Here is a 19,677-nt window from a genome sequence, read left to right as displayed (position 1 = left end):
GTCCTCTATAGTGGCTGTACCACTTTATAATTCTGCCAACAATGAACAAGGGTTTCCTTTCCTCCATATCCTTCCCAGCATTTATTATCTTTTTTTTTTTTTATGATGACCATTCTAACAAGCATGAGGTGATATCTCCTTGTGACCTTGACTTACATTTCCCTAATGACTAGTGCTATTGAACATTTTTTCATATACCTGTTGGCCATTTTTAATGCCTTCCTTGAAGATAAGTCTGTTCAGATTCTTTGCTCATTCTTTAATCTCATTATTTGTTTTCTTGCAACTGAGCTGTAGGAGTTCCTTAAACATTTTGGATATTAACCCTTTATCAGAAATATGATTTATAAATATTTTCTCCATTCCCATAGGTTGACTTTTATTTGTTAGTTTTGTTTTTATTTTTGCCTTACTATGTGGAAGCTTTGTAGTTTGATGTAGTCCCACTTGTTTATTTTTTTGTCACTTGTGCTTTTGGTGACATATCCTAGAAGTCACTGCAAAGATCAATGTTAAGGAGTGTTTTCCCTGTTTTTTTCTAGGAGCTTCACAGTTTCAGGTCTTACATTTAAATCTGTAATCCATTTTTAGTTAATTTTTGTAAGTGGTATGAAATAGCAGTCCAATTTCATTCTTTTGCATGTAAATATCCAGTATTTTCAACATCATTTATTAAAGACTACCTGTCCCTAGCCACCCATTATTTAATACTACTTTTTTTTTCTGAAAGAAACCTATCCTTTTTAAAGCTCTGGATGCTTAAAATTTTTTCTTATCTTTTATTTTCAGCTATTTGATTATGAAATTCCTGGAGGAGTTCTCCTTCATGGAGTTTATTGAGCTTTCTGAATCTTTGGATTTATGTCTTTCAGTTTTAGAAAACTAGTGGCCATCATGTTTTTAAGTATTAATTCTGGTTCATTCTCTCTCTCTCTCTTAATCCTTCTGAGAATACAATTACGTTTATATTAAACCATTTGACTGTGTCCTACTATTTGATTTTTTTATTCACATTGTTCTGTATTTGCTTTATTTTTTTCATATTATTTTTCTCTGTGTAGTACAAGTTGGGTATATTTTATTGAATTTTATTTAAGACCACTAATTCTGTTTGCTATTTAACTTATGCAGTGAGTTCTTATTTTCAAAACATCACACTCACAAATTCAATTATTCATATTTCAAATATATTTAAATCCTTTGTTAAAATTCTCCATTTTTCACCCATATTTTTTAAATGTTTCTTATAATGGTTATTTAAAAGCCTATGTCTAAACTATTATCTATTGCTTCTATCCATAGTTTTTCCTTTAGTTACTGGTCACATTTGTTTGCTTTATGTGTCTTCTAATTTTTAAATGTATGCTGGATATGTTGTCCTAATAAATACAAAGATTGACCTTGGTATTATTTTCCTAAGAAGGTTAGCCCTTTCTTCTGCTAAAGAAATACAGTGAGGGACTAATCACCTCTTGTGCAGAAACTAAATTGAATTAGGGCTGGAGATAAGCTTTTGTTAAGCTTACTCCACACCTGATTTAAAATATTGGTGGGGGGCAATGCCTATTATGTGTGTGTTCCAGCCTATTTTTTTTAAGAATTTATTTATTTATTTGAGAGAGAGAAAGAGAAGCAGATACCCAGTCAAGCAGAGAGCCTGACATGGGGCTCAATCCCATGACCTTGAGATCATTACCCAAGCCGTAGGCAGATGCTTAACTGATTGAAGCACCCAGACACCCCATCAGGGTATCTTCTAATGCAATTCCTTCCACAGGTCTTCAAGACTTCAGACTTCTTTTCACTATCCTTCTCAGCTACTCACCCTGTTCAAGGGTGAGTGCTGTTCAAGCACTCAGTTTAAGTATTCCATAGGAAAAAATGCTGTGTTTCAGGTTCCTCTAAATTCTAATACAGCTGGATTCTCTTTTTCTTAGAGGTCTTTCTTTCTTTCCCTCTGCATATTCAAATATAATCAGCTTGTGCCCAGCCCTACCAAATGCTCACAGGCAGAAAGTCTTCTCAAGATTCAGGTTTCTCATTTCTTTAAAAATATGAGTTTGGAAAATTAATTCTGATGTTATTTTCAACTTATTTTATGGAATATATGACTTATTGTTATGTATTACATTTTACTTAGTAATGGAAGTCGTCCATTTTTTATTGTAATTTACTATATTGTAGGCCTACTTGTAAATATTTTAAAACATTCATATATATTTGTGGCCAAATAAATCTTCTCTGAACTTCTCAGTGCCCTTGCAAAAAATTCTAATCCCCTGACACACAAAAAGTGTATATGCTATAGAGATAGAGAATATTTGCTTTCACTTCTGCCAAAAATATTTTATCTTCAATTCAATGAGAATTAGATCTATAGCCATTTGTCTAGTTAACAGATTTGATCCAAAAGGATAATAAAACTTCTCTTATCTCCCCAAGAGGGCCAAAGAGTCAGAGACCAGACAAGGTCCTAAATTAAGCCCATGGTGCCGAGAGTACTGGAACATTATTTCCCTTGGCATTTATATGTTAAAAAGGATTGAGTTCAGCATTTAGAGACATTATCTGTATTAATCTGGCCCCTGGAAAGACATATTTATATTCCTGAGGGTAAGGATAAGAACACAAGACCCTATCCATCCCATCTTAATGGAATTTTTTTCTCTCCTTGCAAGAAATAAGGAGGTTGCCTGTCTCTTATACAGATAGTTGGAGAAAATCCACTGTTCTCTTTATGAGGTTTATGAGATATCAGGTGCTATCTATATAAAAAAAGGTTGTTGCCTCTTATCATTGCGAGGCTAAAGTCTGAGGACCTATGTGGTGACATGTGGCTGTTGATCTGGATGTGAGCATCAGTTAAGTACTCTTTTCTTCTGACCCAATTCCTTAATTCAAGTGGGATAACATCTCAGACCCTTCATAATTCTTTGCAAAACAGTAGTACTACTTAAAAATTTCATATTTAATTAAACCAAAATATTAATTTTTATGTAAAATAAAAACTATTTTAGTGACTTGACTAATTTTTCCTGAATGCACACAATGTTATTCACTCCTTCATTCAACAAGTATTATTGAATATAAGCCATCATCCATAGCAAAAAAAAATGTAAGAACACAAAATTGACATATGGGAAAAGTTTAACCATTAATATAGCTGATAACAAAACGTTTTCCTGTTGATTCTCACTTTGAAAAAAAAATACTGATTCTTCATTTATAATTTGAAATAAGAGGAATAAAGAAAAACTATTACTATAATATAAATGATTATAGTGATTTTTCTGCTGGACAAAATACCATTATTACAAACAATATTACAATGCCTTAGGATAGGACTAACACAAATCAGGAAGTAGAGACTCAGATGATTCTAAAATACTCACTTCACAGCAGAAAATCAGTTGGAAAGAGTTACATACCCAGAATTTTTCTTTCTGTCCTTGTGCTCCTTTTAGTGTGCCCCATCTACAAATAATGAAAAAAATACTGGCATGGTTAAAAATATTTGATTTGCACCTTGATAAAATATAAATTATTGTCAGAATTTTATCTTTTTTTTTTTTTCGTTATGGCCCAATCTTGGCTTACTATGGAGTTGTCATCATGGCCCAACAAAAATGTGCCTGTGTGGTTTTCTTTTTGACCATAATGTTATTTACTTGCTCAGAATATAGTTATTTATGTCCAAATGGCTTAAAATCAAATTTGTTTATCAAAGAAGATAAATTCTAGGGCAACTGAGGTATGGAGGTTTAAAAGTACTTAATGAAGCCTCCCCTCTTCACATCTAGCCCTCTGGAACTCTACCCTATATGGTGTAAACTAAAAATCTCCAAGACTACTGTTAACAATAATATAAATACAGATAACAATCATAGATAAAAGAATTTATGAGAAAATATATATATGTATATATTATCTCAAACAATGGATACGTGTCTAATGTGAGATTTCTGTTTACACATGTATGTATGTATGCAAACCTAATCTTTCACTCCCACAACTGGTTCATTTTCAATGTAGCATATAACAATCCATAAAGAATCCAAACTTACAATATCTCATGTTTTCTCTTGACTAAACCCAGTAAGGGGATGTTAATAACATGTTCTGTTTACTAATAAAATAACAAGCCTTGTCTAAGAACATAGAGTGGGAGATGTTGAGCCCAGATTCCAAATCCTATGTACTTCCTCATCTTATAAATATCCAGTCTCAAACTGCAGTGTGTCTTGAACAGCAACCGTTTTATGTAGAGAAAGTATAAGGACTACCATTTTCACATGCTATGATGGATTGTGAGGAAACAATTCCGCCCACATATCACCCCACTAAACCTAATATCCCTCTGTATAACAAACATTCTTTGGGGGGGAAAAACATTACTGGAAGATATACAAATTCATTCAAATATTTTTAACACTTCCATTTGCTTAAAAGCTGTTCTTAGAAGGATATAGAATAAAATGATGGCACCACAGCACAGAGATATTGCCTAAAGAAGGCAGGTTTATGGTAGAGATCTTGGGGGCATTCAAGAAAATATATTAATCCATATAGATCCTTGGGCACAAAGGGGAGGAAGAAAAAATGATGTGAAAGATGGGATAACCCTGAAAAAGCAACATTTCTTTCTCTTTTTCCTGACAGAGGCTAGGAGTGGTGATTGCAATGCTTCCCATCTCTCTCTTGGTTTTCTGCTACACACAGGAATAGTAGGCTAGAAAACTTTAAGGTTTCAAATATTCTGGGCAGCTTACTGTGTAAGTTCAAGCAAGTTTAATTTTGAAACCATTTTGTAGTTTTATAATTATATTTATATCCTTGTAACTTTTCTATAAAATACTATTACCACCATTGACAAAAATTATTGCTTACAATAAGGGCCCCCAAATCTTCAAAGTCATTATGTACTTCAAGTAGTATGTCATATTTGAAACCTTGAGTTGCTCATTTTCTACTCATTTTTCATGACTCTTATAACAAGTTCAAAAAGCCTTTACCTCAATCAAATTTCCTTTCAGGGGGTCCAGCTACTAGTTACTTAATCTATTTATATAAAATATAAGAGCAATCAGAAGTATCTAAGGAAACATTCAAATTAAAACAGGCAGAAAAGGAATCCTTTATCTGAGATTCCACCAAATTCTTGAGAAGTTCAGGGTAGTTTCACTTGAGGCCCTAATGAGCCTCCTAAGAAAGAATGCCTAATCAAAAAACAGTATCCAGACAGGACAAGCTTGATCCAGAACCCAAGCTGAGGTCAGAAGACAGGAGGAGCAACTGAGAGGATTGTTCTTTGTCACTCACATCTATCCACACTGGATTTAGCTAAGTTTAGACCTTCGGAAAAGGCCAGACTTGTAATATAAACCTCACAGAGCTACTTCTCTAAAAACTATATATTGTATAAAACCCACTAATGATACTCAAATAGAGATTAATACCAAGTTTCTTTCCCTTTTGTAAGATCTTTCTAACTTCTTGGGTTCCAGCTCGCTGAGGAAGGTGCATGGAAAGATGAAGGAGAATTGAACAAAGGGAACAGAAAAGACAAGCAAGGAAAATAAACCAGGAGTTGAGTATTGCATTTGCTGTTAAGTCCTTTTCAGATACCCCTAGGCACTCTCAGAAATACTGAGACACTGTTTGGGGGCATGAACATCCATAATCGCATACTAAGGTCCAGATTTAGCAAAACAATGACTATACATAATTCTATTACCAACAGATCAGAGACTAAATTTAAGGAAACAGAACATTTTCTCACAAAGTAGAAGAGACTTCAGAATGTAGTCATTTGTCTTATTCTTGTATTAGCAAATAAATTAAAAGTAAAATAAACTAATTTGAAGACATCTAAGAAAAACAAACTATTATTTTTACTATTGTACAATTTTTTCATATGCTCCATACATTTTGATAGGATTATCTAAATAATATTTTCAATTGTACAATAGACAGCAAAAATACTTATTTTGTAAATCTATCAACTTTTTAGAGTTGCTCTAAGTTTCAGGAAACAGCAGTGTTCATTGTAACTTTAAGATGTCTTTATGAAAGCACATATCTAACCTAAAGAGAATGGCAGCATTCGGATTATTATAAATATTCTCAAAGTGGACAGAAAAACAAAACAAGTCTTCAAATAGAGGTGAGAGAGGAAAAAGAAAATAAGTCCACTGAGGTTGAGAGTTTCAAAGACTTGCACGTTTGTGAAAGAAAATTATAAACAAAGAATACTAACCTTGACACGAAATTCAGATAAAAAGAAGATATCACACCTCACCAAGGAAACTATTGTTCAGTTCCCTATGTTATAGCCTCTATGTCAGATGACAGGCAAGGTCCATTCATTACAGGATCTAATGTTGGCACTGCAAATTTCCTTTATCTTTTTTCACCTGTATCATTTTTAGACAGTTTCTATGATGGTAATCAGCCCATGGAGTCACAGTGGGGTATTGCAGAGAAATAAACCTGTGGGTTGTTTTCTCAATATCCCATGCTTTCTGAGAGACTGGAAAAAAATCACTTTACCCTAGGTGATTTTCCACTGGTATCATAGTAAACTCATGTAATTAAAACCTTTATCCAAGCAAAAACAAAGTTTAACTGGTACAAAACAAGAAGACTACTTATATTGCTCACTTATGGGAGAGAGTTCCTCTTTATCTATGAAAGGCATGCATATATATATATATATATATATATATATATATATATATATACATACATATTCCTAAAATACTAGACTTTGTCTTGCCTTTTTACCAGTAGGCTAAAAATTCTAGAAACCGGTATGTATTTTCACAAATGTCCTCTTGTAAATCAGTGGCTGTCCTTGGGGACATAAGGATCTTAATTACATTCATATATACTCTAAACATAACTATTTACACTTTTTTTCACTTACTTATACATCTTCATTTTAAGGACTATTTGTAAACATTTCTTTAGCTAGACCAGAACCATAACCTTATTCTGCTGAGATTGTTTCCTTAACCTGCTAATTTGAAACAAATGATACAACAGGATCACAAGTTTGAAAGATCTTGATAGTGGCTTTTCTTGCTTCAAGAAATTCTACTTCATATGAACTTTATATTGTTCTTTTGAATTTTTTTCTGCCTCATTAAGTTAAATTGTTTCAATTTTTAAGATATATTAATACTTATTTTATCTCAAAATTTCATGACACCTGGGAAAATGCTGGTATTGGAAATATCTGGGCAGCTCTCATACTACATTCCCTGAGGAGGACTGAGAACTGAGGGTTCCCTATGTTGAGTCTATGTTTACATCTCTCACTTCAAGCATGTGTTCCTTTAAGCTCTTCCTTCTGGACTGGTCTCATATGCCCTCTTTTAGGTAGTTCTGGATATACTACTCTTGCATAACATCAGTATTCTTTTTGGAAAGACCATCAGTTCTGTAGGGTAAAGCATCAAAACCCATTCAAGGATGATATAACATTTTGTATTGCTAAGGTTATGAATATCTTGATGGATGTCCTCTGTAAAAAGGATGCTGTTCTTTTCAGATAACTGTGCTAATCAATACTAGAATTATGAAAAGCATATTTTAAGCTATTTCTAGATACCAAAATTATTAGAACTGAGTAACTATTTTGCACAGGATTTTAAATTGTAAGTGCTACTGTTGTTTCTCCTTTAGTTTTGGTTGATTTTGTGCTGGACGTGCATATATTCAGTGGTGGTCATATTAGATACGTTAAATAAAAGACAACTGAACATATGACTTTCTTTAGGTTTTCTTTATATTCCCCTAAATATCTCTTTTAAAAAAGAAAGAGGCACAGAATTTCTGTGTAATTCATCCACTTATTTCAGCCTTTATTCAGAAAACTGTTGTTGAGTACAAAGAAGATATCCTTTGCCTTCAAGAAGCTGACAATTTAATGAGAAAGATTAAAGTGTTTAAATTATTTAAGACCTATTAATACTTCTTTTCTCTTAAAATTTAGTGACACCTGGGAAAAAGCAGTTTTGGAAAATCTGGGCAGCCACTGCACCACATTTCCTGAGGATGCCTGGGAATGGATAGTTTGCTGTAGTGAGTGAGAAATACATCTAATAGAAGCGAAATGAAAAATAAACAAATATAAAAATAATCAGAAGCCCCCCAAGAAATAATTTGAATCCACAATTGCTACTTTTATAAAAGCAAGTTTTAAAAAATTTTATGGGTTACAGACAAAGAAATTAACTGTCTATAGAGGGCAAAGTTGACTCCTTTCACAGAATTAAATAGAAATTCTTATGGTACAAATGAAACTGTAGAATTTTAATTACAATAAGTAAGTGCAAAATCACAAGAGAGCTGGTAAAACTTCATCTTATTCTAAGCCTATCCTAAGACCAGTACTTGGTTCTGTGGGATTCGAGAACAGTGAAAGGAGCAGCAGGAAATCAAGATAGAAAAGCAGATTGAGATCAGGCCATAAAGAGCACTCACAGCCACCAGACTTGGCGCTTTGAAAGTTGGTGATAGTCATTCAAATATGGTAATGCCATGATCCAGATAGTCTTTCAGAGAGAAAACTCAGGTGTTAGAATGAGAAAGAGATTCCAGGGGAAAGAGATTAAAAGCATGAGATAAATGTTAGTCATCAAAGCAAGAAATAATGTAATTCTGAATAAGAATGTAAGACCCAGAAAGGAAATCCTGTTTATTCTTTTAATACCTCTATCTCCAACACTTAGAATAGTGACTTAGACATTCATAGTCAACCCTAAACATATTTGTTGAGCAAAGGAATTGAATTCTAATGGCAGCAAGTGAATTGAATGAATAGGAAGACACAGATTTGAGAGCTCCTTTGGAGATAAAATTAATGGAGGGTATTATGTTGTGCGAAATAAGTTGGTCAGAGAAAGACAAATACCATATGATTTCACTCATATGTGGAATTTAAGAAACAAAACAAGTGATCATAGGCCAAAAAAAGAGGGAAACCAAGAAACAGACTCTTAATCATGGACAAGAGACTAATGGTTAGCAGAGGGGTGGTGGGGGGATGGGTGAAACAGGCGATGGAGATGAAGGAGCACACTTGGGGCGATGATGAGCAATGGGTGATGTATGGAAGTGTTGAATCACTAACCTGTACACCTGTAAATAATATTACACTGTATGTTAACTTACTGGGATTTTAATTAAAACCCTTTTTAAAAAACGTGATGGAATTTGTTGGCCAAGTAGAAAGGGAGAAAAAAGAATCAAGGTTAATTCTAGGATTTTAAGGTTGAAAGATTAGGTTCCTCCACGGTGGTGTTATTTGTAGTGCACCTCACATTACTCAGAAATATGTTCCTGACGATCAGGTTGATGTGTTATTGCCTAAGACTGTAATTACAGAGTGGCTTCATCTACTCTTGAGCTCTCTCTACTGATAATGGTTCTGTGTATTAACCTTTAAATTCATTGCTTTTCAAGGTTTCTGACAAGTAAAATACTGTAAGAACCAAGCAAAGCTGATTATTAAAAGAAACTGTGAAAGAGCCTTTCTACAGATTGAGGAATTACTCTGTGAAGAGAATAATTATCTCCTAACTCACGTGTCAAGATCACATTTGCTTAAGAATCAAGTTCTTTAAAGCATATCTCACATTCATCTAAGAATCTGGAGTTACCAGGAGGGGAAAAAAGTTTTATTTTGTATCGATGGTAGGTGTAATATACTGGTTCAGAATCATCTAGACCATAATTTTTCAATGTGCCTGACAATTTACCACTTCTGGGATCCCAGTATATACCCAATAGACTAATGATAGGAATTCAAACTCATGTTTTCTGAGCACACCAATTCTGTATTAGTGAATATAAATCCACACAGATAAAAAATTAAGTTTATCTACAGTGGACATGTAAAGAAATCTTGTGCAGTACAGCCTACTAAAACAGGAAATTTAGGAGGAAAACAGGGAACCAATATATAAGAGCCTGATGGGGAACTGCAGCCCTTACTAAGGAAATGAAAGTCAGATAGGATATAGGTATAAAGAAACCACCAGATGAGCCTCAAGCCGATAAAAGTGATAGGAGTACTCTGGATATAGGATTTTGCTTTTAAAGGTGAGATTGCAGATAGACTCTCAGATCCCTTTACACAAAGATTTAAAAGATTAGTGCAGCAAGAATGAGGCAAAGATAAGCAGGCTTTTGTTGCCTTATGAATGTTGTCCCAGAGACACTCAGTTAACTTCATTCAAAAAATGCTCACGCCTAGTGAGTGTGGCAGTGTTGAATAGGATAGAGAGCTCTAGAAGGTGCTAATTAAGGCTAGATCAAAGATAAAAGAAAAGAGACTGCAGGGGAAATCAAAATAAAATGAGGGCATTCCCCATCTCCTTTCGTTTTCCACTGAAGCAAAATGTAAATCAAGTCAGGTTTTACTCAGCTTAAGATCAGGTACTCTTATTGATATGTTCTGCCAAGGGGCTACCAATTTTGTCATAGTTTGGAGAAGCTATGAAAATTCGTGAAAGATCAATTTTTTTGTGTGTATGAAAATGTCAAAAATGACTGCGTGCACTCCTAATATTAATTACTTATCCAACCAACACAATTTACTGAGTTGCTGATATATTGCTTATCCTATCCCACCCTAATATTTTAGAAAACAAAAATATTGTAAGGATAATACCACATGGAATTTAACGTATGGAAGAAAATGACAAAACAGTTGTGCCCAGGTATGCTCTGGTAAGAATGATCAGCTGTGGAACTGAGAAAATGAACCCTCTGCATTTGCTATATTGACAGAATATATGTTAAGATATTCATAATATTGACAGAATATATGTTAAGATATTCATAATCTTACTTGTGGGAAGGAGTACAAGATCAAAAATTTCCATCATCACCAGTGACAATTAACTAGGATGGTATCTTTTTGGGGGGAGAGGGTAATTTAATTTAATTTTATTTATTTTCAGTGTTCTAAAATTCATTGTTTATGCACCACACCCAGTGCTCCATGCAATACATGCCCTCCTTAATACCCACCACCAGCCTTACCCCATCCCCTACCGCTACCCCCTCCAAAACCCTCAGTTTGTTTAGTATCTTATGAAGACACGCTGTGAGGGAAAACTTTAGTCCTTTGATATTAGGAATAGAAATAGCTTATCCTCTCATAAAATCTCAGTACTTAAAGGAGATTCAGAGATTACAGTATACTCCAGGTTATGGTTCACAGACTGAATCTGGCCCACTGTCTTTTTCATAAATAAACTTTTATGGAAAAATCAAGCTCATTTATTTATGTATTATCTCTATCAGCTAATGGCAGAGTTGAGTTGTCAAGACCATTAACACTAAGTGTTAATTTGATTCTACTCCAATTTCTTTGCTTCATAGATAAAGCAACTAAAGCCCAAAGAGGTTTAAGTAACATTTCAAAATTATATGGTAAGTGGCTAAGTTGGTACTAGTATCTAAAGCACAATTAATAACACCAGCAATAAAAAATAGGACTAGCAGAAGACAGAAAGGGGTGGGATCATTTATGGTTAAGATGGAGAAGGCATTATAGATCTTGAGTAATTTGGAGCAGATGCCAATGAAAGACCAAAAGAAGCCCCCTGGCTAGAAATGCATTTTTATCCTGTTAACCAGCTAGTTTTGCTTCTGTACGAACGCTTGCTTTTTTCGCGCGCGCGGGTTAACCGGCCAGTTCTGCTTCTGTAAGACTGCTTTGCTTGTTTCGCACGCACGGACCCCTGAACCAATCCGCTGGCACCAAGTATACCTGTTCAAACTGTCAACCCATCAGCTCAGCCCCACCCGAAACTTGTTTGTATCTGTCTATAAAAACCCTGCACCAACCCAGCTCTGGACCTCTCGGCGTTATCGGCAACGAGCGGCACAGAGGTCCAGGTTCGAACCTGCAATAAATGACCCTTGCTGCTTGGCTTTGACTCACGTCTCTGGTGGTCTTTTAACGTGGGAGTAATACTCAGTGGGTATTTCACCAAGAGGAAATGAGGGCATACCTGAGAGAAAAGCATTTAATGCCAAAAATTATTCTGCATGCATTCATAGAGAAACCATGAAAGTTTTAGGAGAAAGATTGTCGACAGCCATAAAAGGATAAAAAGATAAAGCTGGTCATGGTGAGCAAAGACTAAAATGGAAAATAGAGTTGGAGGCAAGAAGAACAGTTTGATCATTATAATATTCCAATCAAGGATGCATTCGTCACACCCAACCATCTCACTTGTATCCAGAAATTTAATGGATATAATCATTACAATGATGGGGATGGAAAAGACTAATACTTAATGAATTTATTTGAGTATCAAAATAAATCAAAGTTGTCAATATTACATCATATTCACATTAATATCATCCCCTGTAAAATTTATATTTCTGCAAGTTTTCCCTTTTTATTATAATACAGACTTGGTCTGACCTTCTCTTTAGTCTTACTAAGGTAGTCAGTAATATCCTCCATATTTCTGCTTAGAGAAGACATTGGAAATTGCCATAACATCCCAGACGTTTTAACAAAATCTTCCAGTTTGTTCATTCATCATGATTATCATATATATCACATTCTTGGAACATAGGATAGAATCCTGATCTTTGATTCTGAAAAGGTGAGCTTGTAATATATGCCTTCTAAAAATGTACAGTGATTACCCCAAAAGTGCTCTCTTTTAAGAAATAGCCAATCCATATTCCAGCTGACAGAAGTCAGAAGCCACTTTATTTCCTACTCCTGATGTCCCCTCATCCCTCTGCACATCTCTGGAAATTCAGACATTTACTTTACCTTACCTCCATGTAAATTCTATAACTTTTGAAATTTTGAGGGCAACACCTGCCACAGAAGATATGAGTTTTATAGGACAAAGTCACAAAAAAAAAAAAAATTAAGCTAAATCTAGAAGGTAGCACACTACCAGGGACTAATAAAATCCCATCACACAGCCCCCCCCCCAACCTGAACTACCCACAGACATTAACACTCATTCAACAAGAAGGTAAAGTGCACTTTCCCAATTACCGAAGGCCATTTTCAGCCTTGGCATAACCCATTGCCCCAGGTCTTTATGAATCTAAGAAATTGCCTGTGATCATCTTCCTCAACTGCCCATTTGTTCAGATGCCATGTCTTTCCCTGATGTCTACCAACTAGGAAATTGTTATTTCCAACCATGCTGATTTTACACAATCCAGTAGAATTAAAGTGTCCATGACCAAACTCCTGCTATTTACACGGCTTTCTTGGTAGAAATAGAATCATATAATCTAAGGCCATGGACCATTTATCACATTTACCAAAGAAGTTATTCATTTTCACCTACAGTCATTTTCTTTCCTGTCTCGTTCTTACCCATCTACTTGTGTTCTCAGTGTAAGCTGGATCAAAAAATTTTAAATAATAATGTTATGTGTAAAGATGTATACCATAGGTAAGTACTCATTAATGCCATAATTAAAATCAACTCCAAATTTTAGTTTCTAAAAATAATTCTGAAAATATTTTCAGAATATTAAGGAAAAAGTTAAGGAAGTATGAACTTTTAAAAAATTAAATTGACTGTAAAGTGAGTAGCCTACTAGGTGGCAGACACACTGTCTCATTTAATCCTCACAACAAGATGGTGAGCATTAAATTATTATCCAACGTCATAGATGAGAAAACAGAGACAAAGAGATTCAACTCCCTCTCTGAGGTCACCTAAGGAGAAAGTCAGAATAAGCATTTAAACCTAAACTTGACTCCAAAACCCAGTTCTTTATGCTCTACAGTATTGTTTCCACAATCTGTCATTAAGCAAAAGAGACCTTAGAGACCTTTGTGTGTGTGTGTGTGTGTGTTTGTGTGTGTGTACACATACACATTATATCATATGTATTTTTAAGCCACATTCTTATGAGAGAAAGAGAGCTTTCTAAGAATTCTTTTTAGAACAATTTTTCTACCATGCCTGCACCTAAATAAAAAAAATAAATAAAGGTTTTTTTTTTTTTTTTTTTTTTTTTGACTACTGTTTTGTTTTGTAAAAGGTCAGTTCATAGTAATCGCAGTTATAGAGTAGAATGGACCTGGTCAGGGTTTGAGATGGCAAATCAATGAGACACCAATGTCAAACAAGAGAAAACAAATGGAGCACAAACTGTTCTGTCAATTTGATTCAGTGCTGACATACAAAGGCAACACGATTCAATCAGCACTGAAAATAGAAGAAAAATAAACCTCATTTATCAGCTGCACCGTCTCCAGAGTCCTTCTCCACTGCCGCTCTTCTGTTAGTGCAACTCAAAGAATCTCAAGAGTCTGCAGAACTCCCCCCAGTGGCTTCCTTGAATGATTGAGAGCTTTCCATCGCTGCATCAAATTAGTAGGTCTTATTTTACTTATTAAGGCTCTTCACATTATTTATCGTATTATCCTCAGCATCTAGCAAGGTGTCTGGTAAATAATCACTAATCACTGCACAATAAAATGTGCTTAAATTTTCAGTTGAGAATCAATGTGGGGGGTATCTACACAAACTAAATTATTGCACTTTTTTTTTTTTCCCAAAGAAGTCAAAGTACTTTTGGAAGTCATTCAATATAGTACCCAAAGAACTCTTTTAGCTTTTGTATAGTCTTAATTTATTAGGTTTATTTTCATCAAGTTTAATACACACACAATAGAAAAAACATATGAATGCTAAGTAAACTCACATAAGTGAACTCAAATCTGGAAGGGTTTAAGATGGAGATAAAAAACATTTTCATGTAATTTGAATCTCCAATTATAACTACAGATAAAATTGCAAAGCTTTAGCAAAAAGAACCAACTGCTCTTTATACTTTCTTTTCTTCTGCAGACTTTGATAGCACCAAACCCAAAGGGCATTTTTCAGTAACTATTTTCTGAGACCTCTTAGCAACATTTCACATTGCTAACTACTCCTGCCTGTTTGGACACTTTTCTCTCCTATGTCTGTGTGTTACTTAGGCTGGTCCTCCCTCTCTGACCTTAGGCCCCTTTATTAGCCCCTTCTTCTCTATTTGACCTTTAAATATTAGGGTTCTTCAGGTTTGGGTCTGCAACTCTTCCTTTCCATTCCCATGGTTTCAGCTACCATCTAAAACCGGACCACTCTCAATGGTTTCTCTTTGGGCTCATAAAAACCTATAGTTTCACTCCAGAAATACATATAATTGGTTATTTGATCTTTCCATTTGAATGTCTCCAGGAATCTCAAATTCAGTATGTCTACATTGAACTCCTGATTTTTCCATTTCTACCCACTCATCTTCTACTGCTCCCTGTATCAGTAAATGGAAATCTGTACAATCTCTTCCTCAAAAAGGATACCTGGGTATATTCATGATACCTACCTCTCCAGTCACTACTCATTCAAATTACCAAGTCTTGTCAGTTGTACCAAAAAAGATATAACCTCACACTCATTTATTTATATTTAGAACTACCAAGCTAGTCTAAGCTGCCATCATTTCTTGACATTAATTTCCTAATTATTCTTCCTGTTCCACCTTAAACCCCATAAATTCATTCTCTAAGCATCACATAAAGTGACCTTTTTTTTTAAAAATGCCAATTATGCAATTTTCCTGTTGAAAGCACTTGAAAATAACTTTGCTAAAGCTTGGAATAAGGTTCAAAACTCTAATTATAAATAACAGGGCTCTACAAGCTTTGTCTGATACCTACTTCATCTCTTGTCTTTTGACCACATTATCCATACCTGTGTTTATCCTAAGTCATTCCTAGTAATTACCAAAAGACATCAGGACATGACTAAGAGGAGATAGCAAAGCAGAACATTTCAGGCAACATAATCCTTATAAAGGAAGTGTAATAATTGGCTATAAAACAGGAAGATTTATCCAGTAGTGCTGAACACTAATCAGCCCTTAGTATCATGCATCATGTTGGTGTGGTAAGGGCTTGAGTAGAAGCACCAACATAGCAGAGCACTGAAGCAAGTTGCTGCACACATCAACCTGAACTTCAATTCAGAATGTGGACTGGGGATTGTACCAGTGAACAAGATGGTGAGTGAGGCAAAGAACAATCTACCCTCTCTGTTGGCAATCACAGAATCTGGATAGATTTCTTTTACTTTATGGAGGAGGTGAAAAAGGGAAAGGCACTTGACAGCAAACATGTATTCATGACATATAAAACATTGTCCTGTGCTCTTGGAAAAAGATAATACCTCAGAAAACTTATCAACGATAAGAGAACTTTCTATGAGATTAATTTGCATTCTCAGGGGACTGAAAGAAGGATTGGATTTAATGCACTGGTGACATTAGTAGAGAGCAGATTGAGACATATGGGTAACAAGATAAATAAAGTGCAAGTATTATAAACAAATTGAAAGAAAAGCAGGTAGGGAAAGGAAACTACAGATTCAATAGCAGAGTTTTACATGTGACTCTAAGGTTATTGTGAATCAGAACTGAGTCTTTGGGAAACTAAAAGATACAAGGTCGGGGAGCGGGGATTGGTGCTCCTGGGTGGCTCCGTTGGCTAAACCACTGCCTTTGGCTCAGGCCAGGATGCTGGCATTCTAGAATGGAGTCCTGCATCAGGCTCCCTGCTCAGCAGGGAGTCTGCTTCTCTCTCTGACCCTCCCCCACTCTCATGCACTCTCTCTCTCTTTCTCTTTCTCTCTCATTCTTTCTCTCTTAAATAAATGAATAAAATATTTTAAAAAATAAAGCTATAAAGGGCTCATTTGATAAAACTCCACACAATGCTCTATGGTATCTTGAAACGAGGCATCGTTTCAAGATACCATAGAAGTTCAGCGAATTATGTTGTCTTCCACAGCAAGTAATTTATGACAGTTTTTTGATTTTATTGTATTTTTTACTTTATATGAATTTGAGTGGACTATATTTTTATAAGATTAATAGCTTGTTGGGGCCCTGGGTGGCTCAGTGGGTTAAGCCGCTGCCTTCGGCTCAGGTCATGATCTCAGGGTCCCAGGATCAAGTCCCGCATCAGGCTCTCTGCTCAGCAGGGAGCCTGCTTCCTCCTCTCTCTCTCTCTCTGCCTGCCTCTCAGCCTACTTGTGATCTCTGTCTGTCAAATAAATAAATAAAATCTTTAAAAAAAAAAGATTAATAGCTTGTTTTGTTAATTAAAAAATTTTGTTGGCTTTGATTTCATGCCTTATGAAATTGGGTAACTTCTACTTTATTATTGTTTTCTTCACAAGAGTGATTCAACTTTGTAATTTTATTTTAATATTTCTCACATTGTGACTTTTTAAAATAGCTCAAAAATACTTATATATACAATAATCTCTATATGGATATTATGCAAGGAAATATAAATATAGATATAATCCCAGTGTTTTTGAGCCAAAATATCAGAATCCTGTTATTAAAATGCTTTTTCGATTATACATCTTTTGAGAATATTTTTAACTCTATCAGGAGCAGGATTATGGTATTGAGTTCATGTATGTGAAACATTTAGAACAGAGCCAAGAATTTAAACCCTACACAAGGAGTTAGCAACAACTGCTACTATGTTGTCAGTACATTATTATCATACCCGACTAACCAAACTTGATGAGTTAATTTTCTGGAGAAATATCAATTTAATCAAAGAGTTAAAGCCAAATTAAGTAAATGGATAAAAAGTGTGTTGCTAAAGATGTAAAATAACTATTACCCCAAAATAGCTTTAGAGTCAACTAATTTAATGTGAGTTTTAAGGAAAAGTTACCTTCCATATTGCTCCAGAAATATGAAAATTATCCAATTTATTTTATGAGACTATCCTAATGTTACCAAAATCTGAAGAGGCAATAACATAAACAGACTTTTAGTTTCCTTGAGAAGAAAATTGTGAAACTTGAAATAAAATGGAAATAAACCATGCACATTGGTGTATATAACCTATGAGCCTTCACAAAGTAATAAATTCAAGAAATGTAACTAGTTAACTACAGAAAATTACTGATAAAATACAACATTGTATCTATTGAAAAGCATTCACTCATCTCAACATGTTTTGAGTATTATGGAGGGCACGTATTTCATGGAGCACTGGGTGTGGTACATAAACAATGAATTCTGGAACACTGAAAAGAAATTTTAAAAATAAATAAAAATTTTTAAAAATTTTTCTGTTACATTTTTAAAACTCACTGTGATCAAAACTCTTTTTTTTTTTTTTTAAAGATTTTATTTATTTATTTGACAGAGAGAGATCATAAGTAGGCAGAGAGGCAGGCAGAGAGAGAGAGAGAGAAAGAAGCAGGCTTCCTGCTGAGCAGAGAGCCCAATGTGGGGCTCGATCCCAGGACCCTGGGATCATGACCCGAGCCGAAGGCAGAGGTTTTAACCCACTGAGCCACCCAGGTGCCCCTTTTTTTTTTTTTTTTTTTTTTTTAAGTAATCTCTACACCCAACATTGGGCTTAAACTCAAGACCCCAAGATCAAAAGTTACATGCTTTACCAGCCAAGCCATAAAGGCATGCTTGACCAAAACTCTTTAAAAAACAAGACAGAAAGGTACTTCCTGACTTTAAAAAAAGACAGTTGATCTTAAGTCAAGAACCAACACATAAAGATTAAACCTCAGAGGAATTTAATTTAAAGAAACAAAATTATGGTGAGTATTCTTTCCAAGTTCTTGAAATCCTGGACATTTTAATATTCATGAAATAAGCTTTTGTTTTGCTCTGGAGTTATTTTTATGTGTACAATAGAGTATTTTCTGTACTTACCAATGCACCAAAGCTAATTTTGTTTCAAATTTCACCAAATTCCTCTATTACCTAATGTCATCCTTTTATTTCACACAAAAATTAAAGGTTTTTAAAATTTTATTCAAAAAATTTAAATCCATATTCTGTCCAGATTTCCTCCAAGGAAATCAAAGAATAGTATTTAATTAGATGTCTTCGCTAGCAACCTAAGAAGCTCCCATAAAAGATATTTTATTCTGCCTAATTTTTCCTAAATTTGGTACTAAATAGTGTTTTGTCACACTTTTATACATTTTAGGAAAGTATCAGTCCTAAAGAACCCAAATAGTGGGGTGCCTGGGTGGCTTAGTGGGTTATAGCCTCTGCCTTTGGCTCTGGTCATGATCCCTGCAACGTGCTCTCTGCTCAGTGGGGAGCCTGCTTCCTCCTCTTTCTCTCTGCCTGCCTCTCAGCCTACTTGTGATCTCTCTCTGTCAAATAAATAAAATCTTTAAAAAGAAAAAAACCCAAATAGTGCCACTGAAGGTAATATTTTCAATTAAATTCATCCAAATTTTGGAAAATATTAAATTACACAATATAATTCTACATTCCATTCCCCAGCAAAATTCATTCTGAAGTTGATTACCAAATAACAATCATGGATTTGTGTGAGAAACAAAATTGCACAATGTTACAGCTATATTATAATGCATAAATTTAAAAATTTGAAAATATTAGAAAAGGAATATTGAGTTAATTTTTAAAGAAATTTTTAGATGATATCACTTGTCTATTAAACACATGATGGTTTCATTTTCCAAATAATCAGTTCAAATTTCTCAAATCAGAAGTTCAGTTTTCATCCACAAGGAAAAAATCTGAAGAACAGAATTTGAGGAAGTCATCTAAAAAATTTAACCTATTTCGAAATGTTATAGATTCAGGGCAAAGTGCAAC

General features: G+C 34.6%; 1 protein-coding gene across 1 annotated transcript in view; it reads right to left on the bottom strand.

The window, feature by feature from the left end:
- Positions 1-19,677, bottom strand: part of TINAG (tubulointerstitial nephritis antigen) — a 99,867-nt gene that overhangs the window by 13,215 nt on the left and 66,975 nt on the right. Inside the window, exon 10 of the mRNA XM_059178283.1 lies at positions 3,429-3,474. Within this exon, the coding sequence (XP_059034266.1) occupies positions 3,429-3,474 (46 nt within the window). The remainder of the gene's footprint in view (positions 1-3,428; positions 3,475-19,677) is intronic.

This window comes from Mustela lutreola, chromosome 6 (genome assembly GCF_030435805.1).
Source record: "Mustela lutreola isolate mMusLut2 chromosome 6, mMusLut2.pri, whole genome shotgun sequence".
In the NCBI taxonomy this organism is placed as follows: domain Eukaryota; kingdom Metazoa; phylum Chordata; class Mammalia; order Carnivora; family Mustelidae; genus Mustela; species Mustela lutreola.
The sequence above is the reverse complement of the archived record's forward strand: the minus strand, read 5'-3'. Positions and strand labels throughout refer to the sequence as shown.